This window comes from Cebidichthys violaceus, unplaced genomic scaffold (assembly GCF_023349555.1).
Source record: "Cebidichthys violaceus isolate CVI_PGR_0920_01 unplaced genomic scaffold, fCebVio1.0.p SCAF_74, whole genome shotgun sequence".
NCBI lineage: Eukaryota > Metazoa > Chordata > Actinopteri > Perciformes > Stichaeidae > Cebidichthys > Cebidichthys violaceus.
In genome coordinates this window covers 560,654-575,845 of record NW_027176958.1, presented here as the reverse complement: position 1 = coordinate 575,845, position 15,192 = coordinate 560,654, and the positions used below count along the sequence as shown (strand labels likewise).

Sequence of the window (15,192 nt, the reverse complement as noted above, 5' to 3'; positions counted from 1 at the left end):
TGTTGCGTTCAGTGACCTGCCGTCGAAAATATACATGTTCATAAATTTGGCACATACGAACGAGTCTCAAATTAGAGGTAGATGTTTTTCTGTGTTGACCGGGTTGCCAAAAAAAAAATATATAATCCGTCCCAAGAATGCAATCACCATATGACTCAGGCTATAACTAAATATAAAGAGTTACATCTTCAAAATAAACATTCAAGTGTCGAGTGTCTGATTCGCACAAGGGGCACTTGAAGGCAGCGTCAAACCTCCGGTCGTTCACGCATGCCCCGTGACGTATGCACGCATGTAAACATTTTGTAACTAATAATGGCTGCACCATTGGTCAGGACTTTCTCAAAGGTGAGACTGAATACCATTGTAACAGTTATTAACAATTGTCAGGTTTCATTGCTGCATTTAATAGATTTTGTCCACAATCCTGTATCCTTGAATTACGCAACATAACCCTCAGCTGGCTATTGTTGACGTTACCAGCTAACACACAGCTAACGCTAGCATTAAGGGCACAAACGAACGTGCAGTGCTGGTAAATACCGTATAGCACTCTTATTCTATTGTGCATTTAGCCCAATACGCAGATAGACATTTCCACTGTCGCCCGTCTTGTTCTTAGTCGTGCAGGCAGATCTCTCGACCATGGTGCCAGGCTGGATGGAGGAGCAGGTCCACCAATCCTGCCCCAGATGTGTCCTCAGACCAAGCAGCTGGTGTGGTCTCCTTCCCTCCACTTCAAACGTATTCAGAGGAGGAGAGCATGATGAGGGAAGCAGGTGAGTTGGACATATGGCGGTATCATAGATGGCAGCTGGAGACAGACATTCCCACAGCACTGAACATATGTCTCGTTCTTTGACAGTTAAGAAATATGCACAAGAGCGCATTGCTCCGTTCGTGTCCAAGATGGATGAAAACTCTGCCATGGACGAGGAAGTGATCAAATCTCTTTTTGAACAGGGTGTATGGAAATCATTTAATTGCCAATTAACAAATACGTCAGTTCACTGAAGTCAGTGTCCGTCTTTTTTTCTTCTTCTTCTATGCAGTGATTTTCTTTTGTTTTTCTTTACAGCTCATGGGCATTGAGATTGACCCGGAGTACAACGGCACGGGCTCCTCCTTCTTCTCCTCCATTCTGGTCATTGAGGAGCTGGCGAAGGTGGACCCCTCTGTGGCCGTGCTCTGCGACATCCAGAACACGCTGATCAACACGCTGTTTGCCAATCTAGGTACAACCGCTCAGAAAGAGCGGTACCTCAGCCGACTGTCGACTGACACGGTGAGCAAATTAAACGCGCCGTCTCTCGGCCTACGGCGTGAAACGCTACATTGTCCGTGCGGCAAAGACACCAAACGGTAACGGTGTCTTTGCTGTAACGCTCTCCTGCACACAGATCGGAAGCTTCTGCCTCTCTGAAGCGGAGTCGGGGAGCGATGCCTTCTCTCTGAAGACGCGTGCTGAAAAGCACAAGGACTATTACGTCATCAATGGCTCCAAGATGTGGATCAGTAATGCAGAGCATGCAGGTGTTTTCCTAGTGATGGCAAATGTCGACCCTTCTTCTGTGAGTAACCGCTCATCTCTCCTGTCTTTGTTTCCCCGTTTTCTTAAATGCATTTCAACCGTTAACGGCAGAGTTAGTAATCTTGAGAAACTAGCAGGAGTACACTAGATTTAAAAAAAAAAATCCTCCCATCTAAAAAAAAAAAAGCCCAGCGATGCCAACTCTCTTCCTGTGAAAGTAGCTAGCGTCGCTGCCTCCCAAAAGTTGCTAAATCTTGCAAGGAAGTCACCAAGAAGATGTGGAAAAAGGTTCCTCTGTAATGTACCAATGTAAAAGACATGTCACTTATCATCTGTACAGGGATACAGAGGCATCACCTGCTTCATAGTGGACCGGGACACGGAGGGGCTGGAGATTTGCAAGAAGGAGAACAAGCTCGGCCTGCGCTCGTCCTCCACCTGCCCGCTCAACTTTGACAATGTCAAGGTAACGCCTCGCTCTGCACCGGAACCAGTGTGAAGCTGTGACCTTTTTTTTTTTACCAACTTCCTGCTTTTTTTTCCTTCAATGTTAGGTACCAGAGAAGAACATTTTGGGCCAGGTCGGTCAGGGCTACAAGTACGCTATCGGAATGTTGAACGAGGGCAGGATCGGAATTGCCGCTCAGGTCAGCCGTCTTTGTTTAAATGATCTGCTAAAAACACGCTAAAGTCGCTCTGTTCGAGATTACAGAGTGTGAAAAGGGGGAAATGTTGCATGTGCTGACTTTTGTCTCTGTGTGTTTCAGATGCTTGGTCTGGCCCAGGGTTGCTTTGACCACACGATTCCTTACACCAGACAGAGAGTGCAGTTCGGACAACGCATCTTTGACTTCCAGGTTAAGCTCTCCGCGATAGTCTCGCATGTTGGCGGTTGTTCACGTTATTCTGTGGGGGGGGGGGGGGGGGGGGGCGACCCGTGCAGTCGTGGGGTTCTTATTGTCGTTTTGGCACCGTTCGCGTTCCAGGGCATGCAGCACCAGATAGCTCACGTGGCGACGCAGATCGAAGCGGGTCGGCTGCTGACGTACAACGCCGCTCGCCTGAAGCAAGCTGGGAGACCTTTCATCAAGGAGGCCTGCATGGCGAAGTACTTCACTGCAGAGGTGAGCTTCCTGATTCACTGACTGCACTTCATCGTCACGGTTCATCTGGGTTTTTCGTCCATTTTTCCTTGTGCTTAAACATGCTTACGTTATCGAAAAGAATCGTGATGACCCGCTTTTCTATGTGCTGCTATCATGGCTAGTAAAACAATATATATTTTCAGTGTCGGTGAAACATCTGCCTGGTTGTATTAATGTCATTATAATATCAGAATCAGATTTATTGCCAATTAAGATTTCACATGAAAGGAATTATAGTATTGCAAAAATCACAAAACATTGCATATAGAATAGAGGAAATACACAAATGAAGAAATACTATTTAAAAAGAATATTTACAATACATCTCAATTACAAATGGGAGAGCTGTGCAGATTTTCGAAAACGGTAGGTTTGTGCATACATTTTCAAAGGTTCACAGTACAAAGTATAAAAAAAGCATATGCAATGTACAGAGATCTGTGCGTTGAAGCGACGCTTCCAGACGGATGTGACGGTGTCAATGTGACGTGGAGCGTCTCTGGGTCGGGATGAGAGTCTGCTGTGTTTTACCTTCCTCAGGTTGCGACCCTCGCCACATCTAAATGCATCGAATGGATGGGAGGGGTCGGCTTCACCAAGGACTACCCCATAGAGAAATACTACAGAGACTGTAAAATTGGTGAGCGTGACGCATGCGGCACATGAAGTACGCACCGCGAGACACACGCATATGGGCCAGTTTTGCACACTGTTTGTTAGGCTGCTGCTGACATTAAGAGCTTGTTTAGGTAACTGTGACTACAATGAAGCTGCAGGAAGGTCAGGTGTAGCCGTTAGTGATTGGACCGGAGTGGGGCGGAGAGAAGGGCTGATAGCGGCGGCTGTAATCGGACTCCGCAGGAATTCTCCCCCCCCCCCCCGGCTGGACCCCTCAGGGTGCCATTATACCAACACACATCCAGGGAAGCTGCCTGGGGCAAAATGTCCCTTTTCCCTGTCATCGCCGCTGTTTTTGGCTCCCCAGTCCTCCAGCTGGAGCGCCTTCATACTAAGCTGTATAATAACACCCACCCCTCCCCCCCTCCCCTTGCCTCCTCACAGGGAAAGCTGCAGGGTCATGTACTGTGGGAGGGGGGGGGGGGGGGGGGGGGGGGGATTCGACAAAGCTGACCTTGTTTTGTCCAGCAGGAGTTGCTTCTAATGCTTTCGGTTTGTCTCCCATGTCGCAGGCACCATTTATGAGGGCACAACAAACGTTCAGCTGTCGACGATGGCCAAGTTCATTGACAAAGAGTACGATCACTGAACCCACCGGACTGGGTGGAGCCTGGAGCCTGGTGGATGGCAACCCTGTGTTACACTCCGAGTGCAGTGCTGTAGATCTGCATCCATGTTTCTAGAGTTTTGTCGCAGTTGTAGATGTCTGTTACCAATATCACCTCTTGTTAAGTAGTTGCTTTCTTTCATTCCTTTCCAAAAGTCTAGGAGTAACTGAAATGTGTGTCCCTCTTGTTCGTACCGTTTCTTCCTTTTTAATATTAGAATTTTGAAAGATGTTGATTGGTATTTTCTTTGAATGTTTCAGTGCCTTCGGAGGGTCGGCTATGGCTGAGCATTTCACTCACTACTGTACAGTTCCTTGTTTGAGGGGAAATGTGGAAATGGTTCCACGTCATGTAAAGAACTATTCTGTATAGAGCAATCTATTAATACCTTTTGGCAATATCAATAAATATGAAGTATGATTGACCGTCTTTCTTTGGTGCGACTGAGATTAATACGGAGCACCGCCACTAGATGGCAGCGTTCTCCAAAGCGACAGCAAGCGCTTTGAGCTGAGGCAGCTTCTCACCGAGAGAACAGTCCCGTTACCGAGTCGTTTAACAGCCTGTCGCCTCTAATGACATTCTATATCAGTTTAATTACGCTGCTGCTTCAGATGAAGGGAGCCTGCCTCGCATAATCGACTCGCCGATCGTTTTTCAGGTGAGATTGATTACAAATCCACGGGCTACATGCGCTGCGTAAAATGAGGTCTATTGTTTTACACAACGCAGACAGGCTGTGTCCAAGTATACAGACTAGTAACAGCTATTATGGCCCCTTGTAATCATGAATCCTGCAAGGTATCAGTTTAACAAACAGTCATTATGACTGACGGTACTTATTTATATTCATTAACAGGGATGTAAACATACCTGTCGCAATGGAGATTGTCACAGTTGATGTCAAATATGTAGACGGTCAGATCCCCATGAAGTTAATGGATAATATTTGTCATTACATTGATGCAACTTTATTTTAACAGGGAAATAACAAAGCTCTCTTTCTCTTTGGGGCCCCCAAAAACTATATTATATTATATCAAAACTATGTGTTGACACCAGATCAAACGCAACAGATTATATTTTTATAAGACAACATATAAATGTAGACGTGGGGCATCACTGATAGAACTAATAATCCAACATGAGTAGAGTCTGTCTTTTATGTGTAATTAGATGTAAACACGACAGGTTCAAACAACACAATGTTAAGATCAGCACCATTGCGTGATTCGTCCAGACATTTCCAACATCACTAAAAACGACAAAATGGAAAAACACAGGCCTGCAGTTACTTTGTCCCCCCCCCCCCCCCCCCCCCCCCCCCCACACACACACACACACACACACACACACACCCCGTGGTTAATGAGCATAATCTGATGGAAACACAGCTATCTGCTTTTCACTTTGCATTGGCAAAAGGCAGCTCAACTGGCCTCCTTCTCCGCCCCCATCTTTAACACGGCTATGAGACCTCTAATTATGCAGGGATTCAAGTAGCTTTTCACAAAACACAGTGTTGTCCTTTAGAGCTGGAGAGCGCTCCGCGAGCGAAAAGGACAGGCTGGATGTTTGGTAGGTTGAGCAAATTCATTTGGCTTGATTAGTGCTTTGCGTCCTCTTGGAGTTTGGTGTTATTGATGAATCTTAAATGCTTTCCATGGTGTGTATTTTTGTATTTTTTGTATTTCATTTTATGAATATTTAATCATTAGTTTGAGCCAAATGTTACCTCAAACATCTATTCCCAAGGCTGTGTGACTGGCGTACATTTGTGTGTTTGCTTTAGGATTTTCTAAGCGACATGTACATTAAAAGCATATTCCAGAGGCCAGTTGTTTGATTCAAAAATCCATGATTCCTCATTCCTCTCCCCGGTGAAGCCTCGAACTTACATAGTTTCCTCAATCTTAAAATCATTTTTGACGACTTACAAATGTAAACACAAGCCACATTTGTTTATGAATGTCTCATTACATATAGATACATATAATCCGCTGCATCCAAGCAGCAGCATTATTGTAATATTTGACATAAAAAAGACTTTGTTGTGTCATCCTCACGCATTACATCACCTGCTGCCTCTGTGGGTTTGCAGGCTTTTTTTTGTAAAAGCCTTTATCACTGTGGTAAGCATTCAATGTGATGCCTGCCTGTAGCACTTCCTGACTAATGAAATTACATTGAAGTCAATGTGCTCTGGTACAGGAGAAGTGCAGGTACATAATGCTTTCCTGTTGCAGACAGGTGAAACAACAGATGACTGAGGATGATCCTCTGCAGGTCACTCAGTTCAACAACAGCTTCAACACACCAAAGTCAAACTAAAGAAATGTCCTATCGCCTTCTATAATAGTCTGTCTTTAGTGTGCTATAAGAAATAAAAAAATAAAAGTCTAAATCTCCTCTTTTTTTAAATTATTTTTATTTTATTTTGTATGTTTTCGGTGGTTTACAACAGTGCGTAAAATATGCGTAATTTGCGTAATATTTGTGCCAAGGCCACGCTGTTTACAGCTCCTCGTAGAGGTGTGATAATCCTTCCTCCGTTTATTCAATTTACTGACATATGATTGCGGCTCGTGCACGCCCCCCAAAAAAACCTTGAGACGCTCTCCTCTTTAATCTAATTGGATGATAAGTGGGTATACGCACCGTTGAGCCCGAAGCCAAAAAACGCTTGCTCGGCCTGTTCCTCTGGAGTCTATTCTCGTCACAACCCCTCGCGGTTTCATCTCAAATCCCATTTGCTATTGTACCTGCCCAATAGCAGGGACCGAGCGCGTTTTAACTCGGATGGCATTTTTTTTTTTTTTCATTTCATCATTGCAATCCAGCGCAAGTTTGACGCAGTGATCTCTGAGCTCTCACTCCGTTCATCCTCGGGAGCTGTTTCTCTCAACTCTCTCTTTCTCTCTCGCTTAGTTTTTAACAAAAAAACGATCGTCTTTTTTCGAGTGTTTTTTTTTTTTTTTTTTTCTTTTTTCTCCCTAGATAAGTTTTTGATGGTGATCCACATCGGACAGTAAACGGTGATGGCAGACTCTGACGCGCAAGAGACTCGCCAACCTGCAAAAGACTCGCCGTTCTCCATAAAGAACCTGCTGAACATTGAAGACAAACCCGCAAAGCCGAAGAGCTTCCTCGGCTCGTCCAAAGGAGTGTTTGAAGGCAGCTTCTTCTCTCGGCTCGGTGACTTGTCGTTCCCTCGATTTGAGTTGCCCGCACAGAGAATTGGACTATCGGCGCAGTATTTGGAGAGAGCGTCCACCTGGTGGTACCCGTACACGCTCGGGACGCACCTGAGGACTGGAGGTAAATAGAATTAACGTTGACGCTGTTAATGCAGGAGATGTGGTGTTAGGGTTTGGAGAAATCTGAATGTATAGCAAAGATGTAATATCACGAAGGGAACCATAATATGGTTATATAAAAAAAATACACGAATTATGTAAATAAATAGCAATAGTTAAAAAAGTTAAAATGCATATGCACCAATAAACTGGATGTCTATGAATCAAAAGGAACACATTCTGTTTTATTCTCAGCAGGGTCTGAGAAGGCCAGCCTGAGGGAAGCATCGCCGGTACCGGACAGGCGCTCCCCGGATCTCCTAAAAAGCGACCACGATGGCAAAGAGGAAAGCGCCGACGATGACATCGCGCTGGATGACAGTGACTCGGAAGAACCGAAGAAAGAAATAGACCAGGAGGACGACTGGAGGAGGAAATCGGACGAGCTGGACTCCGACAGGAAGCCCTGTCGGAAGAAGAAGACGCGCACGGTGTTTTCCAGAAGCCAGGTCTTCCAGCTGGAGTCCACCTTCGACATAAAGCGGTACCTGAGCAGCTCGGAGAGGGCGGGCCTGGCCGCGTCCCTGCACCTGACGGAGACGCAGGTGAAAATCTGGTTTCAAAATCGGAGGAATAAGTGGAAAAGGCAGCTGGCCGCGGAGCTGGAGGCGGCCAACCTGAGCCATGCGGCGGCGCAGAGGATTGTGCGGGTCCCCATACTTTACCACGAGAACGGAGCCACTGAAACGGCCGGGGGCCCCGCTGCAAACTCACCGGGCGGCCAGTCACTCCTGGCTTTTCCCCACCACATGTACTATTCCCACCCGGTCCCACTGCTGAGGCCTGTTTAACACTGGCTGTGTCATCTGTACATATGTTTTTAAATGAGAGTGACCTTCATTGGAAAAAACATGTTTTTGTATATTTTGTAGATTCAACGGACACAATGTTAGGTCATGTAATTATTATTATTATTATTATTATTATTATTATTATTATTATTATTATTATTATTATTATTATTATAGCCTATGTAATCATCATTTATCCTGCTGGAGCGTCCTTGAGCAAATCCACATTGCAGTTATAATTGATGTAACAGGAATTATTATTATAGTTGTTATTATTATTATTATTATTATTATTATTATTATTATTGGTGAAACTGTTACAGGCTCAAAAGTGGGTGAACATAATTTAATGTATTCAATTCAATTTGAAAAAAAAAATGCTTGTTTTCAACAGGGTTGACTGTCCTTATGTATTTTACAGAGATGTGTGTCAGTGTTTGTAGGAAAACATGTGGAATTTATTATTTTTATACTTTCCAATATTGTGCAATAATGTTGGCTTCACGTTAGGCTGCCAGCCTTTGTCACCTATATATATATAAAAAAAAATCCTCTTTCTCTTTGTAATAGTGCAGACAATCACGTGGTCCTTAAGAAAATCCCCGAAAAACTGCAGGTGTAGGCATTTGTTTTTATGACGCAGTGTTTTGCCGGTAATTTGAAAGCCATGCAAAGAGCCAAAAATAGCCTCTGTTTTTGTGTGTTTATTCTCTGATATTGTTATTAAAATGATGTCTACTATATGGTCTTACACTCAGTAAAAAAAATACGTTCCTAAAATAAATGTATTTATATCCTTAATAGAATTGTGATGTACATGGAAAAGGAATCATTCAATTAAGTCGTGTGCTGAAGATCTTGGTTTCAAATATGTGTGAGGATCCGATTTCTGTCCGATTTTTTTTTTTAAACGTGTCATAAAGACACATTGAGTGTCTGCAGAGATGATCGGTCTCTCCTAAATAAAATACTAACATCTTAACAGATAGCCTAATAATTGAAGGCTATCATTTTTATTCTGATGATTTGAAAAATGTTGCACAATGCCTTATTTTAAACATCATTTGAGGAACCATTATTTTTTGTAAATGTTTAGGCCGATAGAGGATATCTTGACTACACATAAACAGATCTAATTGCTATAGGGTTATGCGTTTCTCTGCCTAATTTTCTTTAAAAAAAAAAAAAACATAATTGTGACGATAGCGATGTCTCACACAAACTAGATCAAGATGGACACAATTAAGAGGCAAATGGGGAGTAAAATAGTCCAGCAGTCACTCGGTACATTTTCACAAACGTTTATGATATTGATGTTTAGAAGGCTGAGATACTTTTCTTTTTTTGTTTGAGGTCTGAGACTGGCCCATAAGAGACTGGTTTAAGTTTAAGTACACTGGACCTATTTGGGCAAAGTTCTCCTCAAAATACAAAAAAAAAGAAGAATATAAGGAATGCTAGCCTACAGATACAGTATAGCATACAATAGCCTATAAGCCATACGCCTATGTTTATGCTTGCTGATAAATAGACCTGATACTATTCTATGTATCTATTATGAGATTTTCATAGTTTGTAATTGTAGACTACAATGGAGACATATTATGCTGGCTTGTAGTTTTTATCCTGGTGCATTAGCTTCTTTTTTTACTATTATTTTTGCATTGCATCTATCTTAAATAAAAGACACAATAAGGCCTTCTACTCATACTCAGAAAATACCATAAGAGAGAGAGAGAGAGAGAGAGAGAGAGAGAGAGAGAGAGAGAGAGAGAGAGAAAGAGAGAGAGAGAGAGAGAGAGAGAGAGAAAGTCCTGTGTCATGTGATCTACACTGAGACAAGGGACATATCCGTATCAACCAATCAGATCGCAGGCGGGAATTCGAACGTTTGTCTTAACCAATCAGCATCCACTGGAGCTACTTCGGCGCTTGTCCGAGAGCTAGCTTCATACGGCCACATTGCTTCGTAGCATTCATTTCCATGTTATATAGATATATATTTTTATTGGACATCAAGGCCTAATAATTAGGCTCGTTAAAGAAAAAGAACCAGTCGCGTGTGAAGGACACCAAACCGAAACGGTAAGTAAAGAGAAACGGCTAACATCAGGGCTCGTAGCGACGTTACCTTTACAGTTATAAGCTAACGTTAGCAAAGAGAATGGGGCTCCCCGGCTCGGTGTAATTGCTGGATGTAGCTGAACAAGTCGTATTGTCGGTGTTAAACAAAGAACAAATGCGATCGAGAACACCCACAGTTAAACAAGTTGCTGTTCCGCCAGCTCTCGCAACATAACGCCGTCTTATTGAGTTATGTTACGTTAGCAAGCTAAGTAGGCTACTCGAAGGGGGCTAGTTAGCGTAGCCAAATCCACAACCGCTGTCATTGAGCTAGGCTAACAACAAGCTAGCTCAAAGCTAACTTTTTATAATCTCAAACCTTTTATGTTATGGATTGATGTAAGAGTGTGAATGTCAAAGTAATTGAATGTGCACGTGCATTTAGCAGTCATGGACCTTGAACTGTATAACTAACGTACGATAGTTGCAGCGCAGTAGTTAGTTTAAACAACTCTTCCAGTTATGGACCAAATAACACAACTCGGGGAATTCAGTGTGGTGTATGTGTAACAATTATTAGTATTCTGAAGCCTATTATGTAAATAAGTTGGTGTTTCATCCACAGAGAGGTGATGATTAAACTCTATGGACATTTGTGAAGCCCCTGTTTGTGGCGTTGTTGAATAAAGGGTGTATGTTGTGTCCAACCCCTGTGTATTGTTTTGTTTGTTTTGTAATTGAAATGAGTCATTTATGCATCTATTAGGTCTCATTAAAGTCACTGTTTAGTCTCAATGTCTGACTGTGTGATGCCTCTTTGCAGATGACGGGCTCCAACGAGTACAAGCTAAACCAGGGACCAGAGGACAGCATCTCTGCCGTCAAGTTCAGCCCCAGCGCTGCCCAGTTCCTGCTGGTTTCCTCCTGGGACTGCACCGTCCGCCTCTTCGACGTCGGAGCCAACACCATGCGGATGACAGTACCAGCACTCGGCTCCAGTTCTCGACTGTGCTTTTTATGTAGGTCGCAGAGTTTGTTTATCTTCCTTATTTGTCGCGTCAAACCCTCGGTGTCCGGTACACACGATATAACGTTCCTCTTTAACCTGCAGGACCCGACGCATTCTTGGAGCGGAGGCTTGGACGCGCAATTAAAAACGCACGATTTGAACACGGACCAAGGTATGTCACAAACAAACCTGTTGAGCACTAATGAAAGGTTTTAGGCACCATTGCCTTTTCACAGATCTTCATAAGTATGTGTTCATTGATGCTGCTCTTCGATATTACCCTTCAACAGACACAATAGTTGGAGCACACGACGCCCCCATTCGTTGTGTGGAATACTGCCCGGAGGTTAATGTCATGGTAACGGGCAGCTGGGACAGATCGGTTCGGCTGTGGGACCCGAGGACGCCCTGCAATGCTGGCACCTTTACTCAGCCTGAAAAGGTACAGACGCAGTATAATAGTCAAACGACTGCGTATCACATTGTGGAAGACACGGTGTTAATTTGTCTGCTTTTTGAATGAAGACTTTTCGGTAATTTCTAAGTGTTGCGTCTCATCTCGTCTCTCTCGTCTTTTTGTGAAAGGTGTACACCCTCTCTGTGGCTGGAGACAGGCTGATTGTTGGCACGGCTGGAAGACGAGTGCTGGTCTGGGATTTGAGAAACATGGGCTACGTACAGCAAAGGAGAGAGTCCAGTCTCAAGTATCAGACCCGCTGCATTCGAGCCTTCCCCAACAAACAGGTACACTTAGAATCTACCTCTTTTATCAATTAAAGGTGTGCACCATTCTACTATAAAGACACGGACGACAGATCAAAACCTGTCAGATCATGCGCTCCAAAGAGCGTTCTGTCACAGATTCCTCGAACTTCATATTTTGTGTCTTGGCTGCAGGGCTACGTCTTGAGTTCAATCGAGGGACGAGTAGCCGTGGAGTACCTGGACCCAAGCCAGGAGTTTCAAAAGAAGAAGTACGCCTTCAAATGCCACCGGCTGAAGGAGGAAGGAATCGAGCACGTTTACCCCGTCAATGCCATCTCATTTCACAGTATCCATAACACCTTTGCGACAGGTACGACTGGCTAGTTATTACACGACTAAATATATTAACGAGTTTCCTGTTCCATTTAGTTTGTTTCTGTAATTCGTGACCTTTTAACCTTGCACGAGGAGCCCACAGTTACTATAGATCGTATCTCAGCAGCAGAGCAGCCTGCATCTTTTGAGCCTCTCCTTCTTCCAGGTGGCTCGGACGGCTTCGTGAACATCTGGGACCCCTTCAACAAGAAGCGCCTGTGTCAGTTCCACAGGTACCCGACCAGCATCGCCTCGCTGGCCTTCAACAACGACGGCACCATGCTCGCGATCGCCGCCTCCTACATGCACGAGAAGGGCGACATCAGCCACCCGGAGGACGCCATCTTCATCCGCCAAGTCACAGACGCCGAGACGAAACCCAAGTGAGTCTTCTTCAACACCCCCCCCCTTTTTGTGTACGACGGTATGGCGGTTCGCCACTCGCCGAATCATGTATGCGGCGCGTCCAGCTGCAGCATATGCTGATCTCTATCTCTGTTCGCCCACTTTTCAATATCCGACGGTTGACAGATAGACGGATGCGAACTTGAAAATCCTCCCGCCGGTTTGTGTATCTGTGCTGTCTTGAATATACACTCAGTGACCGTGTAATGCAATTCACTACAATAGCCCTGTAAAATATATATATATATATACACACACACACACACACACACACACTCACACACACACACACACACACACACACACACACACACACACACACACACCTTTTGTGAAACAAAATCCATGTTTGACCAGCAACTGTAATCATTATTCCTTTTTAAAAATGTTTGTATATGATTACACATATTGGACTCAAACTGTAACACATCGTTTGGTTAAATGTTTTTGTTTTTTTTAGCTCGGAGTGAATTGTGACGGTTGACTTTTCAAGAATGTTTTGTGAAGATGAAGTATGACATCTTTTTGTATTATCAGTCACACAATACCGCATTTGGATTAAAGTAATAAACGTATAAAACATTTACATTTTTATTATTATTTTTTTTTTAACAGATCTTTGTGTGTGTGTGTGTGTGTGTGTGTGTGTGTGTGTGTGTGTGTGTGTGTGTTGGACAGAAATGACACTATTCAGTGACTTGTGTCTCGTCGTGCGTTGCTTCAGTCAGAATTGAGTTGATTTGAATCCGTTTTTGTTTTTTTTGGTTTACAGGTCAACCTAAGTCCACTGTGGACCGGTTCCCTCTGCGCATGAAGCCTTTATCACATTTGGGTTATGTGCTGGCGTCCAGCGCACCGTTACCACATTTGTTCCCCGTCATTCCGTTTCTTCCCGTTTTGTGTCTCTTGTTAAATATTTCATTGTTTCATGTGTTTTTCTTGACTAAAACATTTTTCTACATACTTCCTTTTTTTTCCCCTGTCTTTTTAAATTCCTCAAAAGTTGGTGTTTACTCTACACTGAAGCTGTCCTTGGATCAGTCTTGTAACGTTTTGACAGTCTAATATAATTTTGAGTTTAATAAAACTTTTTTTTTTATCTTTTTAAAGTTTTGTCACATGAACTACCTGTGAAAGAAATGCCAGGAATGCGTCCGGGCTGAAGAGGCTGCTCTCCTGATGATGTGTTGAGGGAAAGCGATGATCCACTTGTCTCGCCGAGGGCTCCGCTTGCCCCCAGACGGTGACCTCTATTGATAGACATCGGAGGTCTTGCGGCCTTAAACCAGATCCGGCTTTTACTATTGGGGGGGGGGGGGGAGAAAACGACTAAACTGTTCCCCTGGTTGCATCTGGCTTCACTGAGCAATGTTTTCCAGAGAGAGCGTCGTGCATAAAACATTCTACAAATCGTGTTATCGAGTTTTTCCCTCAGTGAGCTTTATACCTCGCTGACTTTATCTGCTGCTGTGTTGTAAGTTGTTACACTGGTGACAAGAGTCGGATGCGACGCAGACCTTTTCTTTTTTTCTTTTCTTTTTTTTTTAATGCAGCAGTCAGCATTATATGAATGGGAACAGTAAACGCAGCACATGTGCTCCAGCAAAAGTCTTAAGTGGTGTTTTTTTTTTTTTTTTTTTTTTTCCCTCAAGTTGCGTTTTTCAATTGCAACTAATGCAATTTCTGAAGCTCTTCAGCCAAAGCAGCAGAGAAGATATAGATGTCAATTATTCTATTTAAGAGCTCCAATTTTTTTTTTTTTTTTTTTTTTTTTCTTCTTCTTCCTAATGGCTCTGCTTCTGTCCTATCCTGGAAATGATTAGTCCGGATCGGTTAAATGATGCGACTAATTCACATGATTGTCGATAATGAGTCCATCTTTGACGTTGGATTGTGACTGCAGCTTAATATGAAATGACGTTCATTTTTTTTGGGGGGGGGGGGCGTAATTATGACCTCGTGAAGCAGGCGGAGAGCGCCTCCCCCTCCCCCCGGGGGGGTTTGTTGTCGGGGCTACGGCGAATTACCTTGTTTCCTGTCGTCTTTTGGCTTCCCGCTAAATTGGAAAATTGAGTTCTTTGAGGGCGCATTAAAAACTTTTAAGGGATTCTTGTCTCTATTGTTTAGCTTTTATTTCAGGGGGGAGGGGGGGGGGCGGGCGGGCGGCACCTGACCAATTTGTCAGGTGCATTGAAGCACTTTTTTTTTTTTTTTTTTTTCTTCAACCTTAACACAGTTTGCAAAGAGTAACGAGGAATTCTTTTTAAAGGATTTATTAAGGCCTGTAACTTCACAAATTGCAGCAGATCTGTCTCACATCATCAGCATCTTCCTCCCAGTCCCGTCTCCACAGATCCCTCCCGGGGTTTTTTTCTTCTTCCTTCAGCAAAGCCCCCCCCCCCAGTTAACCACATCTGCGGTTGTGTGGCCGGGCTCCGGTTTCAGACCGCTGAAGTGTTGCAGACAGTTTGGCTCTACATGAAACCGTTACATGACAATTAAAACGGGCGATCGTGCTCCCAACA

At 43.8% G+C, this 15,192-nt stretch overlaps 3 protein-coding genes across 3 annotated transcripts; all 3 read left to right on the top strand.

Moving 5' to 3' along the window:
- Positions 1 to 250: 250 nt before the first annotated feature.
- Positions 251 to 4,391, top strand: acadsb (acyl-CoA dehydrogenase short/branched chain). The gene is made up of 11 exons (XM_068736913.1): positions 251 to 348; positions 623 to 779; positions 866 to 966; positions 1,079 to 1,285; positions 1,401 to 1,571; positions 1,872 to 1,997; positions 2,086 to 2,178; positions 2,299 to 2,388; positions 2,518 to 2,655; positions 3,217 to 3,316; positions 3,867 to 4,391. The coding sequence occupies exons 1-11, from the start codon at positions 316 to 318 to the stop codon at positions 3,941 to 3,943; spliced, it is 1,293 nt and encodes a 430-aa protein (XP_068593014.1). The 5' UTR covers positions 251 to 315; the 3' UTR covers positions 3,944 to 4,391.
- A 2,419-nt stretch (positions 4,392 to 6,810) lies between these two features.
- Positions 6,811 to 8,195, top strand: hmx3b (H6 family homeobox 3b). The gene is made up of 2 exons (XM_068736917.1): positions 6,811 to 7,280; positions 7,514 to 8,195. Exons 1-2 carry the CDS (start codon positions 7,001 to 7,003, stop codon positions 8,107 to 8,109), a joined length of 876 nt encoding a protein of 291 aa, XP_068593018.1. The 5' UTR covers positions 6,811 to 7,000; the 3' UTR covers positions 8,110 to 8,195.
- Positions 8,196 to 10,021: 1,826 nt separating this feature from the next.
- bub3 (BUB3 mitotic checkpoint protein) lies at positions 10,022 to 14,740 on the top strand. The gene is given in 9 exon segments (XM_068736969.1): positions 10,022 to 10,194; positions 10,997 to 11,149; positions 11,151 to 11,192; positions 11,285 to 11,354; positions 11,473 to 11,624; positions 11,768 to 11,926; positions 12,080 to 12,257; positions 12,429 to 12,645; positions 13,440 to 14,740. Coding segments are annotated over 8 exon segments (981 nt in total). The 5' UTR covers positions 10,022 to 10,194; the 3' UTR covers positions 13,450 to 14,740.
- The last annotated feature ends 452 nt before the right edge of the window (positions 14,741 to 15,192 follow it).

Bases quoted from the DNA above. Each gene is read 5' to 3' on its own strand.
- hmx3b (XM_068736917.1), top strand. From the start codon at position 7,001: ATGGCAGACTCTGACGCGCAAGAGACTCGCCAACCTGCAAAAGACTCG. The intron at 7,281-7,513 runs GTAAATAGAATT...TTTTATTCTCAG, and splicing joins GACGCACCTGAGGACTGGAG to CAGGGTCTGAGAAGGCCAGC.
- acadsb (XM_068736913.1), top strand. From the start codon at position 316: ATGGCTGCACCATTGGTCAGGACTTTCTCAAAG. The intron at 1,572-1,871 runs GTGAGTAACCGC...TCATCTGTACAG, and splicing joins CAAATGTCGACCCTTCTTCT to GGATACAGAGGCATCACCTG. The intron at 2,179-2,298 runs GTCAGCCGTCTT...TGTGTGTTTCAG, and splicing joins GGATCGGAATTGCCGCTCAG to ATGCTTGGTCTGGCCCAGGG.